We start from the raw sequence: 17,922 nt of genomic DNA, 5'->3' as shown, positions 1-17,922 counted from the left end.
GCTGAAGGTGGGTAGCTGGCACTTTGAACAGCAGTGATCCTTCAAGTCTTTTGGGGTAAATGCCTTGGAGAAGAGTTGTACAGCTTAAAGAATGAAGCACAAAGGATTTCCATGTGTTTAAATAGCTGTAGCATCTCTGGCAGGCTGCCTTCCTGCCCTGCTCCCTGCCACAGGAGCCTGCCTGCAGAGTGGGGGGAGGAGGAGGAGGGGGAGATCACCCCACTTTTCTGAGCTCACGGGGCTCAGAGCCATTGAAACCTCTCTGCCACTCGCTAATGGTCTGAAAAACAGCATGGTGCACAGCCAGGTCCCTGAGCCACTTCTTTGACCCCGACCACCTGCTGCAGGGTGGGATGACCCTGGTGTAAGGCTCTGCTTTACCCCATCTCCCTCTGCTTCTGCTCCTCCAGGTAGCCCCTGCAGCACCGCTGCATGTGCTACCCAGGCTGTGCTGGCGCTGGGACCTGCAGCCTGGGACCCTATGGCTTTTGCAACAAGACTTGGCTCCTTCGGGGCATTCATCAGGATGGTGAGTTCACACTGCCCTAGCTGAACTTGGATTCCCCACAGATGGATTAAAATAGAGCTCCAGGCCAGCTGTTGAGCAATCATGGAGTTAGCTCCCCGCCGACAGTTGCTCGGTGCTTCCCCCATTGAAATCTTTGCCCATGCTCCAAAGTGGTGTGTGTCATTTCCCGTCTCTTCTGCTGATCCTTCAGACCCAAGGGCTCCCCTCCTGCACTGCCAGCATACGGGCAAAGGGCTAAGCCATCCTGAGCCACTGTCACCACAACTGTGGTGACACCTGTGTGTGACACCTCTGTCAGACTATTGCCAAGCCAAGAAAAAGCCTCTCCCTGCCTTTCAGCTACCTGCTCAGTTCATGGGTTTGAACTCCTGCTGAGGACTGAGGCTGCCCAAATCTGCTGGCAGCAATCTCCACAGCGGCTCACAGGGGTCCCCATGTGTCCCCCCGAGTCTGCCCCTCTACGCACATGAGCTTTGCAGCCCAAACCAGAGCGCAGGGGCAGTGGGCAGCAAAGGGCATGTGTAGTTGTGGGATGCATCAGCATGCGCCACCTTGGCCCATACCAAGACCAGTCCCTCCCTGGATCTGCTCTCTGAGCTGCCTGCAAAAGGCCTTGCACTGCTTCATTTTAAGCTGCAGGATTACCCTCTGTCCCTTCCCAGTCCCAAATGGGCAAGGTCCCCTGCACCTCATGGTCCACCTGCAGTACCACCTGCTGCACAAACTATTTCCATCCATCAACTGTTGCCTCCCAGTTCAAGGGGTTCCCACGAGCACTGGTTTCAGTATGAATGGAAGAGAGGGCCAGTGCCCAGGAGTGCCCCACCACCCCAGCATGACTGCACCCCTTTCTCAGATCCACATGCAGAGGAAGAGCAGTTTAGAGTGAGGGATGTGTTACCACTTGCACACAGAGCGAATATGTAGGTGGGATTCCCAACACACCTCTGAATACCAGCCCCAACTGGAAGAAATGGTATTTCCCTTACAGCTCCAGCAGGTTTGCAGAGCTCAGGGCTGACCTGAAGCTTTGCAGTGGCTCTGAACAACAGGGTGATACGTGGAAGCAGTGGAAAAAAATAGCAGCTGACTTGAGCAGTTTCCAAGGAAAGCTGTGGCTGCGTGTGCTGCTTCTGGGATGAGAGCAAGAGGTGCCAGAGTCCTCTCCTTGCAGGAGCTCCCAGTTGCAAAAAATCTGTGTCAGCTCAGTGCCTGCACTGTGTCAGTGACATGATGAGCTCTGTGCTATTTTTCCCCCCTTGCAGATGGAGCTGGAGCTGGCTGGGGCCAGGGGAAGCTGACTCGCACTGGCTGCTTGGCTCTGAGAACTGAATTCCATAGGCGTTAAAGCCTCCAAAAATGCCCTATGGATTCAGTTCTGCAGCTGGGCAGCAAATGAGCCTCAAATCTTCAGGAAGAGAGTGCAACTGTTAGCTGTTCCTGCAAGAACTGTAAAAATCTTTGCTCCTGCACAGGCACCAGAGTAGGAATGGAGGTGAGTTACAGCCACCATGGGAAACCCTGTGTTCAGAGCCCTGCTTGAGGCAATCGTTGATTGTGGCAGGCTTTCCCTCAAGGGAACAAAAAAGCCCACTACAAAATGTTTTCTTCGGTCTGAAAGTGAAATGGCACTTGAGAAAATAAATATGTTTCTGCCTCCTGATGTACTGCATGCGATTGTAAGCCTCCGCTAAAAATACTTTGTCAGAACAACAGCCTGGGTGTGCCCAGCAATCTCCTATTCAGAGTCTGGGCAGCAAAACCAAACAAAACTTTGGAAAAGATAAACAGGACAGGATGAGTAAAGTTAAGGGTTATGCCCGCTCTCTCCCCGCAGATGTCCCCAGCAGAGACAGGAATTTGGAGAAAGTTTTTGTGGATGCAACAGGCTGTCCTTCCACCCATCTATTGTTTACCTCTAGGAGACCTTGGCTGCCTACCCTGAGTTTTGGGAACATTTTCCACTATAACATGGTACAAAGCTGCCACCAGGAATTTATGGGCTGGAGGAGTGGCATTTAGGATAAATTATTATGTAAGTCCTAATAATTTATGTAGCGTCCAATCATCACCGTAGGGCAAACCCCATGCTTCCCCTCACCTTGCCTAGAAGAGCTGGTTTGCACCTGCTCCAGGATCTCACCTAAAGCAGCCCCTTCCCATGGCAGGTGGCACCCAGCTCTGACAGCCCAGCTGCGCCCTGTGCCAGCTGTAGGGGATGGGGAAGAAACTCCTTCCAGCGCCCCATCAGAGCACTGCACTGTCCGCATAAGGGTCCAGTGCATGAACCTCAGGTTCACTGCGTGAGCCACTGCCTATAGGAGCAGCTGCTGCTGCTGGGAGGACAGGGAGTGCAAATGCCAGTGCTGCAGCAAGGCTGCCACAGGCCAGGACAGCAAACTTCTAACTGCACATTCTACCTGGGCAGGATGCCCTGCTTAGATAAGGAAGAACAATAATAATGATAAAAAAAGACGGGAATCCCTGCATTTTTCCTGTACTGGGTAACCAAAGGCATATCTCATTAGCCACTGGTTGTTAATGAAGGCCTTTTCTGCTCCATACAGTACATCCCACAACCACAACTTGCAACACAGCCAAGGAGCATCAGCTTGTTCTGAGGCTTCTGCAGCAGTTTTTCTGGTTCAGTCCTCCCGCAGCTTTATTTGGCAACAGAGTTAACCCATTTCCAAGAAGCTGATTGTGGAAGGGGAAATCCAGATAGTTGCTGAGACACTCCGGCAATTGCTTAAACAAACAAAAATTATTGCATTAATTAAAAAAACAAATCCACTTGCTTTGACTTTATAGCAATCCAGAACCACCAAGAGCCTCCAAGTTCACCTTCACAGGCCCTCTCCATTGCTAGGCAGGTTGGGAACACAGAGTTCCCTCCTGCATTAGGCGGCCTTTCTCCCATGTGGCATAGCAGGGGGGGCTATGGGGGAACAGAGCAGGTCCCCTCTTTCTCTTGGATGCTCAAAGTCCTTGTTCACCTGCAAAAAGGAAGCCATCAGGCAACAAACTGGAACAAGACAAGGTACTGCCAAGCAGAATAACCCACCACAGCTGGGCAAGAACCATGTCAGAAGTCATACCTAACTTTGCAAAAAGGTGACAGATCAGATTTCAGCAGGAGACACTGCTGTCAGGTAACTAAAAAATAGGAATACAAGCATTTGCATGTGTTTTTTTTTGTTTATTTATAATAATTTAAAAGAAAGAAGTTTGCAAGCAGGTCAGACCCAGCCCCTCACAACCCTCCAGGTTTCCAGCACAACTCTGAAGTCCACCCTTCCAAAAGGCCAAGCTGTGGCAGTACTGTGCTTCACACACTTCCAGTAACTTTGCCAGAGAGCCAGCACCTCCAACCAGAGCTGAGTCAGACCCAGAACAGGGCTTCAAGCAGCAATTTCAACAAGGACATGTGGCCAGAAGGACTGAACACCAGGTTACCCAGCATAGGAGGATGGGGACACCAGGATCTTCTGACAGCACACAGGGAAGTCCTGTGTACAGGCATCACACAGTGATCAAGCACAACGATATGGTCATAAACAACAGTGACAAGATATGCAGCCAATTGCTCTTCACAGTGCTCAAGAACCCCTCTCTCCTCTGGGACCTGTACTGCCCCCAGCCTGGAGGAAATCCCATTTTAGTCTCCTTAACTGAGTGCCAGGAAGGGAGCCAGCTTCCAGGACCTTCCCTTGGACAGGGTAGGTAGAGGCCCATCTTCTCTAATCAAGGGTGGCTGCCTGGAAATCCCCACACCAGACCATGACCACTCAACCAAACCAGTGGAAATCAAATGTTCATTTCAAAACCAGAACCAAAGAGCTGATCCGACAGACAGACAAGTGCCATGTGGTTTCTTCACAGGATGTGCATTGTGCATCAAATAGGGTAAAGCTGCTGTAAACTTGTGGAGGATGGTGATCAGTTAGAAGCTAACAGGAATGGTGGCATCGCTTGCTTATGCTGCTTTCCAGCTGCACCAAGAGCAGCTGCCAACAGGCTCCCACAAGGGCTCTGGACCATCTGTCCAGTGGGTAACTAACTATATCAATATCTCAGTTTCTTCTTCTTCTTCTTACAGTTCTGGTCCTCACTGCTATTATCATCTGCCTCGCTGGCACTGGGGGTCAGAGCTGGCTGGATGACTTTTTCCACTACATATTCCTGCTCTCCTACCTTGGGGTCTCCCTTAACCAAGAACTCCCCTTTCCGGTAGGTTATGGAGACGCTGGTCCGTGGGTAGGTGCCATAAACCCTCCGGAGATCATCCTTTACAAATTTTGGGAGGTCTTTCCTTGGTCCAAACACTTTTCTGAGCTTCCCCCACTGTAGCTCCCCTCTCATCATGAAGCCTTCTGGCCATATGTCTCGATATTGATCTGACCTCTGGTAGGCAACATAGGGATTATAGTTGGCATAGGGATTGTAGAAAGGAATGGGGACCATGGGAGGTGAGTGCCAGGTGTAGTATGGACGGAAGTAGGGATTAGAGGCACTGTAGAGATGATGATACTCCACCTGACCTCCCACATAGTCAGGGTAGCTGTTCTGGTCCACCACAAAGGTGATGGGTCGGCTGTAGAAGTTGTGCATGTGGATGGGAGGGAATATCACAGAGCTGGTCACATCGTCAGCTCTTCCAGTCTGCAGCGGTGCGTAGGTGCAGGCAGAAGGTGGGATCATGGCTGGGTAATACTCCCGTGGCACAAAGCCAGACTGGTACATGGTACAGGAGCTGGGGTTTCACATAAAGGACGTTTCTCCAGAGTGGTTGATGAGTCTCAAAAGCTATGAGGGCAAGAGGGAAAGATAGAAGATTTACATGGGTTATACACATTCCAGAGCCAGGTTGAATAAGGAAATAGGCCTAGCACTGTAAGCTAACTACCAACAAATTAACAGAACATGTTCCTGCCCCAGGAACAGGCCACAAACACAGCTACATTGCCAGTAACTGCCTTTTAGCTGCTCAGCAGGACTCCTCATTTAACCCACCCAGACCTCAGAGTTAGGATGGAAACAATATGGCATAAAAACACCACTGAGGGTAGAAGAGGTGGCCTCATATCCTCATGACACATCTTTGTACTGCTGAGAGGCAGCAAGACAGATTGCAAAAAGCCAGAGACCCTTGAGCAGGCATAAAAACGGGGAAGGCAAGCACAAGTGAAAGAAGCCCAGAAATAAAGCAAGCAGGCAAAGAAAGAGGACATAGCCCAGCTCTGCTGCAATTATTTCAGTGCCATTCTGTCCAGACAAGGAGATAAAAACAATCTTCAACTGTCCTTGACTCTCCCCATGCTCCTAAAGCCCTGCTTCTACTCTGAGAAGCAAGCAAGACTTGTGCCTACTGTTCTAGAGCAAGATCCAGGCACATCTACATTTCCTCTGATGAGTTCTTGTGTAAAGGAATCTCATTTTGGTCTCAGTAGTTACCATTCATATTTAAGCATGCATTTACCTTGAGCAACTTTGACCTACAGCTGAATTTGTTGCTAGCCTGCCCTCACCAGATGATCCAAGCATACTCTAGGGCATTAAGCTATGTCCTACCATGACTCATTATCCTCTCCTCAAGGGCAGGAAAGGAAGCTGTACATAGCATGAGTTTTTTTTAAAAAGAGTTTACTACCAGAGACAGGAAAAGATCATGCACAGAAAAGTAAAGGCAGCAAGTTTTTTGCATTTGGTTCCCGCCCCCAGCTTCAGATCCCGTAGGCTCTTTTTGCTCCAGCCTTAAATACAGAGCTGCCTCTCACACAAGTGTTGATCAAGAAGATGAAATTCTTCCCTCAGTTCAGTGCTTTCCTCCAGCTTAACAGGAAATTTGGCAGTCTCCAAAAAAACTTGCCTGTCACAAGCAATGCTGGGTACTACACAATGAAGGTTTTTATTTTTTCAGCCAGCACAAGTTGTTCCTGTCCCTTGAGGTTTGTAATCTGCACTAGGTCAAGCCTGCTTTTGCCATGGGTGCAGAGCTAGAAGTCTACCCCCTGCACAGGTGAACAGCACTAGATTCAGACAAGACCAGGCAGTACCCTTAACCAAGATTTGCAGCATAGGAGCCAAACCGCATCATAACCATCACCTCCACAAACAGGAGGAAAAAGAAAGGGTGAAGAGGGGGGAAAGTTCACAACCTACTTCACTTAAGGCCATTACAAAAAAGGCTTGAACAGCTTCAAGCAAAATAAAGCAAGCAAGCTTGAATAGGTTTGGCCGAGGTCCCCCCAGCTCCCTAGCAGGTGGGGAGGAGGAGAGCAGGCACTGTGCCATTTCCTGCATTTAGCCCAGGTTCCAACATACAGCATAGCTCTCAGGCACTCACCAGGCAAGGTCAGGGCTGAGTGCCTCTCTGTGCCCAAGAGCTCCTGAACATTTCTTCCCAAGTTTGCCTGGCCACTAAAGAGATTTAGAGCTGAGCCCCCTGCAGCAAGGGGCACCACTGCATCCTGTTTAAGCATAATTAATTAGACCTTTATTGAAAGGACACAAAAAGCTAGTTCCCAAACACCCTGCCTGCCTAACTTGCTCAGAACCACCACAAAAATCCAGAGGGGTATTATATATCAATGGCAGCATGAGGTGGATAAATTGAATAGACAGACTAGTTTTTAAGAAGAGGCTAAGTGCCTGTTTTAATCCACTTCAACCCCACATCCCTATTGAGATCCACAGGATCATTTCCATGGATCCTTTGTGTTTCAGAGTAAGTGGTCTCCACAAAGAACATGCAGCTGTTGCATCCATTGAGTGGAACAAAGCAAACCCAGCTTTTACCTCTGCTGCTGCATCAGTGTGCTGCTTCATGCCAGTTTAGGACAGCTCTGGAGAAGCTGTTATCTAGTTGATGACCTGCCCTCACGCAAAAGCTACAGATGGCCAGCCCATCTACCATTTGCTGTAGCACCTTGTGCTTCAGCTGGCAGCATCAGTGCTCCCAACTCTTCCCTGTAGTCACAGAAGGGGCAATAGGCTGTCTCAATCACTCAGGTTTTAGCACTGAGGCAGCCTGAGCAGAGCTATTAATTGCTTTGATTTTGCACTGGAGAAAGATAAGGGGAACAAGCTGGTGGCTCAGCCAGGCACGATGGCCCAGAAGAGGAAGCAAACTGAAGAGATAGCAGGGAGGGGGGATGAGGGACAGAGGGATGGGACGAGATGCGGATTAAGCAGGGCCGGGAACACGCCAGGCCGACACTGTCACACACAACAACAGAAGTGAAGACATTCCCCTGGAAACAGATCACCCAGGAGGAGAGTGTTGACAGCTGACACAGCGTAGACAATACTTCAGAGACCGGGAGGAAGCTGGCAGTCCGGCAGGGTGAGCCTTGGCTTGGTGGCTGGGCTCCAACTGGCTTTGCCTTTCCCAGGCTCTGCTGCACAGCTGCCTGGTGCTGCCCTGTCCCCACCAGCTCCCCAGCACAGAGCTCTCCCCCTGTGCCTGAGCACCAGAGCTCTCAGGATTGCCCTGACACTGGCTTACCTTCTCAAGCACAAGGGGCTGAATCCCAGTTCCTGGCTTGCAGGGCACTATGCCGCTCTGAATCATTAGGTGTGTTGCAACAAGGTTTTGCTATGCAGGAGGCACAAGGCTTCTGCCCTGCCCCTCCAGAGCTGCAGCCTTGTGTGTGCTCCCAGGGACTGACAACATGGTTCACACCAGAATTACACCAGTGCTTGTTGTTCATATCGACCTTCAGGCTGCTTCGGCTTCCAGAGGCAGGCATTGGGAGACCACAGCTGGACCAAAGCCTTGCTGGACTCTGTAGAGCCGAGCTAGAGTGTGACAAATGCAAGTCTACAGCAGGAAAGGGTTTTGACAGCATCGGTACCAGCTTGCCTGATCCTTGCCTTATCAAGCTTACTGGGAAGTGAGAACAGGCAGTGCTTCAGGGAAAACTGGGTTTGCCAGGAGGGTGATCTTCTGTTAGGCCATCTGATGGCTGGAAAGCATCAAAAGCCAGATGCTTAAGAAAACCAACCCCCAGCCATCAACATTACCTAGTGATACCCCTTGAGGAAAGGGTCCAACCCTATCTCTTCTCCCTTTCCTCTTCATCAGCGCCTACTTCTTGTCTCTCCAGTGCCAGCAGCCAGAGGCTGCCCTGGCTTTGGAGGTAAACATCCAACAGCCTCCATCTCTCTCTCCACGAGCAGCTGTCAGACTAGAAGCAGAGAGGGGATCCTGGCTGACCTGTCTCTTCAGGCTACCACCCACTTTCTTCCCTTGCTCCAGTTTCAAGCTCTACTATGTCATGTGGGAAAAATCACCTCATCTGTTGCTTGGCACCTGGATGTCCTGAACAGAAAAGGGCAAAACAGTCCTTAAAGCTTGAGCTGAGCTCTCCTAAATGCCTCCCCGGTCCTGAGATCCACTGACAGTCATCAATATACACCAGCTTGTTGGTGGCACAGACTGAAAGAGTGGGTGTGTGGGCACCATTGCTGTGCCTGAGAGCCAAGCCACCCTAGCCAGGGCACTGGTTGCTCCCAGCTGGCGACTACAGCTCCAAGCAGCCAACCCAGTAAGAAAGGCCACAGCAAGAAACAAGCCAGCCTCTCCCTTCAAGCCTTTCCAGCAGTTTTGACCTTGCTGAAAAAGGGTTAAAAAAAAAAAAGAAAAAAGCTCCTAAGAAGGTCACAGCCAGCTGAAATGAGACAGTCATCTCTGCTTGGTGAGAACATGATACCTCAGACTCTTCCGAGGCTTGCCAGAGCCTACTCCAGCAATTCCCTCGCCTACTGCCCAGCCATCTGGCAGGGCTTCTCTCCTCACACATCTTGGTGCAGGTCAAGGAGACTGACACCACAGCTCCAAAAATACTTGATACAGCACCAGCTGACCCAGACAGAGTTGCTATGGAGCAATCAAGCAATGTTTGCAACACAAAACCAGAGAGTACACTTGACAGCTCAAGTATAAAAGAGATCCTGTTTCACTGCTATTATGCAGTTACTACAGGTGATGAATCCACCACTAGTTAATACAGAAATGCCCAAGGCTGGTAGGGCTTTTCTAGCATCTAAAGCAGCAGAAATCACCTTGCCAGCATTACAGAATAACATGGTTTTGCTGCACATGTCTCAGATACGTGGAGCTTTACTGTCACACAGGCTAGCTTAGCATTTGGGGAGCTTTCTGTTCAGCTACTCATGGAGCACAAAAAACACTGTGAGCTGAAGAAAACAGAGCAAAGTGTGAATATTCAAGTCTACGCCAGACTGCACATACTCTACGAGAGATTTTAAAACAAGCCTGACTGTAGCATGGGCACAGACCAACATACAAGATGTACCACAGTATCCAACATGCAGAAGTCGTGCAAGTATTTCTGATATGTCTGGACAGGTAGCCAGACATACCTATCTCTGTTTCACAAAGACCAACAGTTCCAGCATACTGAAAGCCAACACAACTGCAGAGACATTGAACCCACAGGAGAGAACATGGTTGAGACTGAGTAAAATAGATGGCCAAGACTATTCTGGCCTCATGCCATTGCCCTATGATCAGCTCCCAAACAAAGAGAATGGGGAGATCCTGTTAAGTTACCTTTTCCTCTCTACTGTTCCAGCACCCAAACTCTCAGACTCTTCTTTCTGGCTTTCTTCCTGCCCTGTTCTTCTCCCCACCCCACAAAAACCACAGGTCTGTTGCCATTGCTCTGTAGCAACTCCCAGACAGACAGGGATGAATACTGCAAAAGCAGTATTTTCCCCTAAACAAGGGGATGAAGAAGTCATGAGTTATTTCCAGTTAGTCTCCCCATTTTGAACAGATACTGCAAAACTGTTGCCATCTGACAAGGCCTTGGCAAGGTCCTCCCTTGGAAAAAACCGAAACTTCAAGGACTCTTCTGGAAGAGAGAGGTTAAAACGGAACATACTCATCAAGCTAAGGTTTGTCTTTCACAGTTCTGTTGTCAGAGTCCCACATGCTTATGCTTCTTGGGGAGGTGGGAGAGCTGTACAACACAATAGCTTTGATCCTCTGCCACCAGTACTGATCCTTAGGACAGTGGCACTTGGCTGACTTCCTTAAGGGGATGCTTTCTCTCAGCCAGATGAGCCTGGCAACAACACAGGAATTCAAGGAAAGTGCAATAGCTCATTACAATCTGGATCCTTTCAGGCCTTAATTTTTATCTAGGGGAGCAGATTCTTAATCATGGAAGCACTTTTGGATTTTTCACCCACCTCTACACCCCCAAGATAATACAGCACCATGAATTTTTGCTGTACTCTCCAAGAAGAGAGCAAACCCACACTGTCCTAGCAAAGCACTCCAAGGAGTGTTAAATACTTCCACAAGAGGTTACTACATTATGCCTAGTACAAGGTGCCACAAGGCAGTAGCCAAATCTCAGCAAGACAGACCAGGACTGCAGAGAATGGGTCCAGCCTCCCATTTGCTGGGCAAAGCCCACTACAACCTCAGGGGAGGCCTGACTTCTTGGAAGAGACAAGCTCTCATGGCATCTAAAAAAAAAAAAAAAAAAAGAGAAAGTGCTGTGTGGTGGGCTGAGGTGAAATGGGGCCATTTCTGCCCCACTGCTGCTCACCCACTGCACCCCTGTGACTCCTCCAGCAGCACAGAGCACAGTGTGATTGAGGGCAGCACCCTACCAGCTCCCACAGCAGGCCAGCTCAGGAGGAGCATTTCTGCTTCAGTCTTGAGCCCCGAGTGTCACCATGGTCACCGATTTCTGTATGCAATTAGTTTTCTGTAAAGCCACAGTGCATGGAGCGCCATTACCTGCTTCCTACAGGCAGAGCTGGCACTGCATACTGGGAGCTGGACAGCTATTACATACCAGTGTCTCCTTACACTGATCCTCTATTAGGTCGCTCTAGACTGAAAGTTTGGTGAGGCAGAGTATGCAGCCTCTGCTTCTCAGAAAGGGGTGAGGCTATTTGCCATGCTCCCTTGTGCTGTCTAGCAGTATAAAGGAAGATAACCCATACTGAAAGCTCCTTGAAAATAGCCATGAGAAAGAAAAGATCTTTGCAGAGAAGAGTACTTTGAATGAAAGCTTAATGGCTCTCCATAGAGCGGTAAAGCTACAAGGTGGAAAGGGTTTGAGAGAGAGATTAGTAGGAACAGGAAAACTCCACCAACCCAGATAGTTTTGTATGTTTTTAGTAAAAGGTAAATACAAAAGCAATTTTGATGGAATCAAAGAAAGCAGCAGCACAGGGCAGCAGACAGATGGAGATGGCTGTGGGCCACCCTACTTGCCCCTGGGGTGCAGAGCTGGACAGAAGCAGCAGCTAAGTGGTGACACCCTCACTTTGGCAGCAGGACAAGTTTCTAGACTGGGCCAGTTCCTTCACCCACTAATCTCTGAAGCTGTCTAACAAAAAATTTAGCTCTGTGAGCAGAGTTGAGGAGCCTGGAACAGCCCTGAGTGGCAGGGCACCTGTATGTAGGCTTTGCAGAATGCAAAAAATGCTGGTCTACAAGGCTCTTCAGCCAGGAAGAAGGTTGTTTGTATCACTCAATGTGCCAGAGGAGCAACTGGCACTGGAGGAAGGCCAGCAAGCAGCCTCCTCTCCTTCCCACACCACTCATCCAGTCTGAGGAGCTCCCCCAGTTCTTCCTCCCACACCACAGAAGGGACCTTTCCATCAGCAGCTACTTCACTATCCAAATTCTTACAGCTGCTTAAGCCAAGTGAAAAGATACCATGAGCGCAGCTGATATCAGAGTTCCTTTTGGGATGGCCAGCCTAGAGGACCTCAGACACACCAACTCCCTCCCCATGGGAAGAACAAGCTGCCACCTTAATGAGAGAACATTCATACAAAACGTACCACACTTGATGCTCCCCTCCAAGAGGTGGGCTCAGAATTACTCCTGGGTCTTGCACCATGAACAACCCCTTCGGCTCAGCCAAGAGGAAGGATTTAGTTTAAGCCAGAAGACTCCAGTCCTCATCCTTCTCCCTCTGAACTCTGCTGTTACTAGTGCATCATGAAGAAAAGAGCTCCAGCTGGCACTGGTAACTGCAGAAGTAGCAGTTAATGCTTATTACAGTCAGTCACCCCTTATATAGGCCCTCTGAAGAGGGAGTATATCTGTTTCAGCTATTCAAAGCAGCATTCCCAGAAAGCGCTGAAATCTAGCATGGGTCTGGCATTTATTTCTGAAGTCTGTGCAAAGCCCAGACTCTGTACGAGGTCAAAACACCAGGAAAAGCCCTAGCTATTGCAAAGCAAGTCTTTACTTGACTCTGATGATCTAAAAACCACCCCCTTGCATAATTGTTCAAATAGTGGTCAAAATACAACTCAGTGCTGACAGAGAGGTTTGGAGCAGCCACTCCTATTCTCACTGCAGCTGCTGGATATCACTGCAGGTCTAAAACAGCTGCATTGCCAAGAATAAAACATGGTGAGTGTTACCGCAGGGACACTGCATCAGCAGGAAAGTCTTTGGAAGCCACCCCTGCCTCTTGCCAAGGTAATTCTGACACTGTCACCCCTTCAGCCTCTCCCCGTCTGCTGCACCACAGTCTAGATTTTGGACACGCTCCAAGCTTTCTCCTTCCTCGATATGCCCCCCTTTCAGCATGGCCTAACTTCTGCTGTATTAAAGCTCCCACCATCAGTGTTTTCTTCCTAGCAACCGCTGTAGGCACCCTTCACATCAGAACCTCACCAGAGGTTCAAATCTGTGCCCCATGTCTCAGGATCCCAGTCAGCCCTTTTTCCTCATACAAACAGCCACCACCTTTTTCCTCACACAAACCCTTTTCCAGACATAGCTCTACACCCAGGCGCTACTTTTTTCAATAATCAAGCATATTTTAATCTGCACTTCATAGCATTTAGAGTCCCAAGGATCCCCCTCCGTGTTTAAACACAGCCTGCACAACCAGACCCACTCCTACTCTCACTTAACAGTTCATCTGATATCCATCACCGCTATCCACACACACTCTTTAAAGAAATCTCAGTATCAGTTAGCTCAAGCTTCCAAATAGGAGATCCCAGACCAGCCCCCAGCTGTCACTTCCCCCACCCAGCTGTTCCCCTTCAGATTGCAGTCTTGAGACAACTGACTCAGACTAACTTATCAATCAATCACACCAATAGGTCAACTGAATGATCAATAACCTCATTAACACACCACTAGTATCTCATCGTTATTTGTATCATTTTGTGCATGACTATGAAGCTACTAATCAAGTCTTATGAACCACACAAAACTGCTACTGAGTTACAGGTGTGTCACCTTTCCCTCCCATACCACTTAATACTAGGGTGCAAGCTCATCCCTCTTTGCTCTGCCCTCCCACACCAAGTCTTTCCAACACAGACCTGATGGAGAGTCCAGCAGGTTGTCTACAGAGCATCTTTCCAGCATCCCAGTGGATCCGGGTCCTCAGGCTTCACTACCATCAGTGGATGTCTGCACTCCTGCAGTCAGCTGCTCCCACTTTCATTCTTTCGTCTCATTTCCTATCTTACTCTTTCATTTCAAGATGCACTTTTTTTTTTCCCATGCTCATGCCTCCCTTCCTCCAGTCTCCTCCCAAATAGACAATCCAACCCTAATTACTTCTTCCCTATTGGTCTCAGTTTTGCTACATCCATAACCAAGTCTGGTGTTTCTGATACCATTACCTAGGCAATCTCCGCCTTACCTGTTACTACTGCTATGGTGTGGATAGCCTTGCAAGGTTCTACCCTGCAAGAGCTGCTTCAGACACCCTATAGTTATCTGTTTCCTCCTGGTTATGCATTGCTTACTTCACACACTCCAAGACAAAACATTCTACCTTAGCCTTGATTCCTCTGCCCAGCTCTAGTTACATACAGGCACTTTCTTATCTTGCACAAGTTTGCACATGGCAGAGCAACACGTTTTGCACACTGTTTTTGTGCTTTCACAGCATCCCACTCTCTTCAACTGCTTGAATAGAAGTCTTTGCCCTTGAAGTGCTCTTGGGAGAGTCTCCTGGTGTTCTGCAAAGGCCTTAGCTGGTTACATAGCCTGGTTCTCCAGAGAGACTTCATGCCTACAGTGGGTTTGCTCTGTTGACACACACTAGCATCCAACGCCACAGCAAACATTTGCATTTTAGCTACTTGCGTTTAAAATACACTTGTGTCCCATTCCGGTGCATCCTGCAACAAGGATGCATGTTTAGAAGTGAGGAAGGCATAACTTCTTATGCACTTCCCATGGGATAAACACCCCAAACACTGTGACAGGGTGGGAAAGAGATTATCCCGACTTTGGGGTTATATTATATATCATTCCTTTAGCGTAAAAGGAATGTTTTCTGATATAACAGCAATACACATTATTTCTAGCTTAAGTTCAACCATCTGAGCTAGAATTACCCATGGAAATACCGCTCTTGTTGCATCCCTCACGGCAAACAGCTGCAGCATCTGCTGATCTATAACTCTGTAATAAGTTAAAAAAATAGAACTACCTTCTGTTATGGTCTTTAGACAATACAGAACATAGCTCACAAATAACGCTATTGATTTTTCTTTTTAAATGGGACTCAAAAGGCAATCTTGTATTTCCAAGAACACAATCACTCAGAGAAGCCTTTCTATGCCATTTTTTTCTGAACTAAAAGTTTAAAACCTATCATCACACAACAATAACAATTTACATTAGTATCTCTCACAAACAGGTGATTCTAGGAAAAAGTTACAGGCTACAGCTGACATGAATCAGCATGCTATACGTGGACTCACATCTATTACATAAGACAGCAGATATGCCAGGGTGAAGAAGACACCACCTCCAGAGGGATTTAAGTACTGGTGTTTTCAAAAAGCCAAGCAGAGTGCAAAATACCTCAGTTGTACATTGCTACTACAAACATTTAAGCTAGCACTAGTATTGCTTTGCTACTGTAGCTAGTAAAACATTACAGCATAACCAGTCTTTAGTCATAAGTGCAGAAAACGGACATTTGTTTGGTGTGCATGTACTCACATCACAGGGAAAGCCAATGAAGATGATGCCTTCACTTAACTGAGGAGTAAGGAGGAACAGGATACACAACATGATCTTAAGAAGGTAACATGCTTTCTACCGTTTCTTTTCACTGATGTATCTTGGTGACATCAGCAGAGCTAGGAGATGCACTAAGATACCAAATTACACCTTGCAGAGGCTTTCCTGTAGTAGCCAGGGCTGCAGTTACCTGTCTGAACATGCCCTTGTAGTCAAGAAAAACAACAGGCAGCTCATTCTTTCAGCAATTACATTGCATGTTCAAACAGGGAACTTTAAGTCCAACTGCCCACAGACAAGAATACTAAAGCTAGTAAAAGGTCCATGTCTTAGCTAGTCAGATTGCCTTATAGAGAAAAAATAGAACTTGAACGTAAAGACTTAGGCATCGCAAGGATGAAAGGCACAGGTAAAAGAACAGCTAAAGTCAGCATGCTAAGCCAGCCCAGAAAAACCTCAAAAACACTCACCAAAACTTCAGGCTGTTTCTCAAAGCAGCAAAATGCTGTTTTTAACACTTAAAGAAAACTTGTAAACTTTAAAGTAGCCCACCACAGAGTACTTCAGAAACAAACCCTACTGCTTCTTTGTTTTAGTCCCATAAACTCCTTGCTCATACTCAGCTACCAACAGCAAAGCTAGTATTTGTGGCTTATTCAGTAGGTTGTACTTAAGAAGCCATACAAATGGCTCCCATCAGCATTACCTTATTGTAAACACCTGCACCATTACGAGCCTTTACAGATACAAATCCCCACCCAGTTTTAAAAAGGGTGACAGGATCTGCAAGGTCAGTTCATCATTGCTCAGCACAGCTGCTGCAGCAGAGCACACTCCTTAGGGATGCTTAGTGCTTTGCTCTGCTGCAGGTAATTTCAATCGCTGATGTTAAATACCTACAAATCACTCTTTAATTATAAAACCTGTTCTATGGACTTATAAAAATGACCAATGTAGGAAGCCATTAGTAAGTCTAATACACAAAAACATGAGGAGGTAGTACTGATACCAAAAAATGAGAGACAAAACTCTCTAGTACCCAGTTAAGAGTGTTAGAATGCAGCCATTTTTTATTTTCAGTGCTGGATGCACAGGGCATAAGTTCTGTCCACTGTGCACATCAGCTTTGTTCACTGTTTATCTTTATGTGGCAAATCTATACATATTAATGACATTTCTGAGAAACTATTAGCATATGCATTACAGTTCCATGAACTACTTATCGTATCTACACTCTTACTATGCATGTGTGGCCTAACGGGTCGGAGGTCCTCTGGTGGTTATTTGGGACATCTTCATCTTCTTTATCCTCTTCTTTTCATCACCTTCTTCTGGCTCTGGTTCAGCACTCTGGGCTCATGTCTTGGTTTCAGACAGGTTCTGTTCTACTTAGTAGCTAAACTATACAGTGCAGTATTCTACTAGTAGCTGAACTACCTAATACGGTGTTGTGCATCTAGGCCATGTCATGGATACATAGCTGCAACATTTACAGTTAAGCACACTAGTAAAATTCCTCCGGTATCAGTAGGGTGGAATGATCCTTTTCTGAACATAAGAACTGGCTTTTGCCTCAGTTTTCCCTGATGAAGTTAGTGAATACTTGGATGAGAACAACTGTCGTGGTAAGAGGTGGAAGGCGATAAATATGCTGAAAACAGGAGTTATTTCTTTGAGAGAAAGGTCCAAAGAGAGCGCTTAAAGGACAACAACAGTCTCTATTTTTGAACTATATGGGATGTAACGTAAACAAATCCTGGGAGAAAAGTGTAAGTAGCTGATGACTATGGCCTGGGAGACAAGCATGGCATTTGATGGATTAGGGGGAAGACTACCTGCCCCCTGTGTTACCACATTCATCGTTTTGCTTCCTTAGTCATTTTGCAGCTTGGCACAACGCTCTTTTGAGGCTCCCTCGGAGCAGTTCGAGGTGTTTAAGGTGAAAAGGCGCCACAAGCCCAGCGCCCAGCTACCTCCCCCGGCGGGCACCTCGGGCTTCCCAGCGCCGCTCTCCTCCGGCCCCGCGATGCCGGTGAGCGGGCTGTCAGGCCCCACAGCAGTCTGTCCACTGCCGGGCACCTTCGCTGCCCGCCTTGGCGTGGGTGGTGAGGGTCCGGCCTGGCCCGGCCGACCGGCTGCCCCGGGCCCGCCAACGTTCCTATGGCGACGGGCGCCCCGCGAGCCGGGTAGATCATAGAGCAGCCAGCCCGCTCCGGCTAGAAGGGTCGCAGCGAGCCCGCCCCTGCCGCGCCACCTGGCAGGCGGGGCGGGGCTAATGCAAACGAGGCGGCGGAGGGCACCGGGGCGGTGTTCAGCTGCTTCCCCGCGAGGTGACCTCACGCGAGATGGCGGCCGGGAGGGGGCGGCTTCGCTTGCCAGGACG

General features: G+C 48.3%; 1 protein-coding gene across 3 annotated transcripts; it reads right to left on the bottom strand.

Annotated features, from left to right (window-relative positions):
• Positions 1-3,723: 3,723 nt before the first annotated feature.
• Positions 3,724-17,903, bottom strand: C9H10orf95 (chromosome 9 C10orf95 homolog). 3 transcript variants are annotated; one of them, XM_027802529.2, is made up of 2 exons: positions 16,780-17,903; positions 3,724-5,335 (listed from the first exon to the last, which is right to left on the bottom strand). In XM_027802529.2, the coding sequence occupies exon 2, from the start codon at positions 5,270-5,272 to the stop codon at positions 4,595-4,597; it is 678 nt and encodes a 225-aa protein (XP_027658330.1). In that variant the 5' UTR covers positions 5,273-5,335; positions 16,780-17,903; the 3' UTR covers positions 3,724-4,594. The 3 variants fall into 3 exon arrangements, with proteins under 3 accessions (XP_027658330.1, XP_055575684.1, XP_055575685.1); XM_055719709.1 differs by lacking the exon at positions 16,780-17,903 and adding an exon at positions 13,877-14,006; XM_055719710.1 differs by lacking the exon at positions 16,780-17,903 and adding an exon at positions 10,107-10,176.
• Positions 17,904-17,922: the final 19 nt, after the last annotated feature.

This window comes from Falco cherrug, chromosome 9, assembly GCF_023634085.1.
Source record: "Falco cherrug isolate bFalChe1 chromosome 9, bFalChe1.pri, whole genome shotgun sequence".
Classification (NCBI taxonomy): Eukaryota; Metazoa; Chordata; class Aves; order Falconiformes; family Falconidae; genus Falco; species Falco cherrug.
The sequence above is the reverse complement of the archived record's forward strand: the minus strand, read 5'-3'. Positions and strand labels throughout refer to the sequence as shown.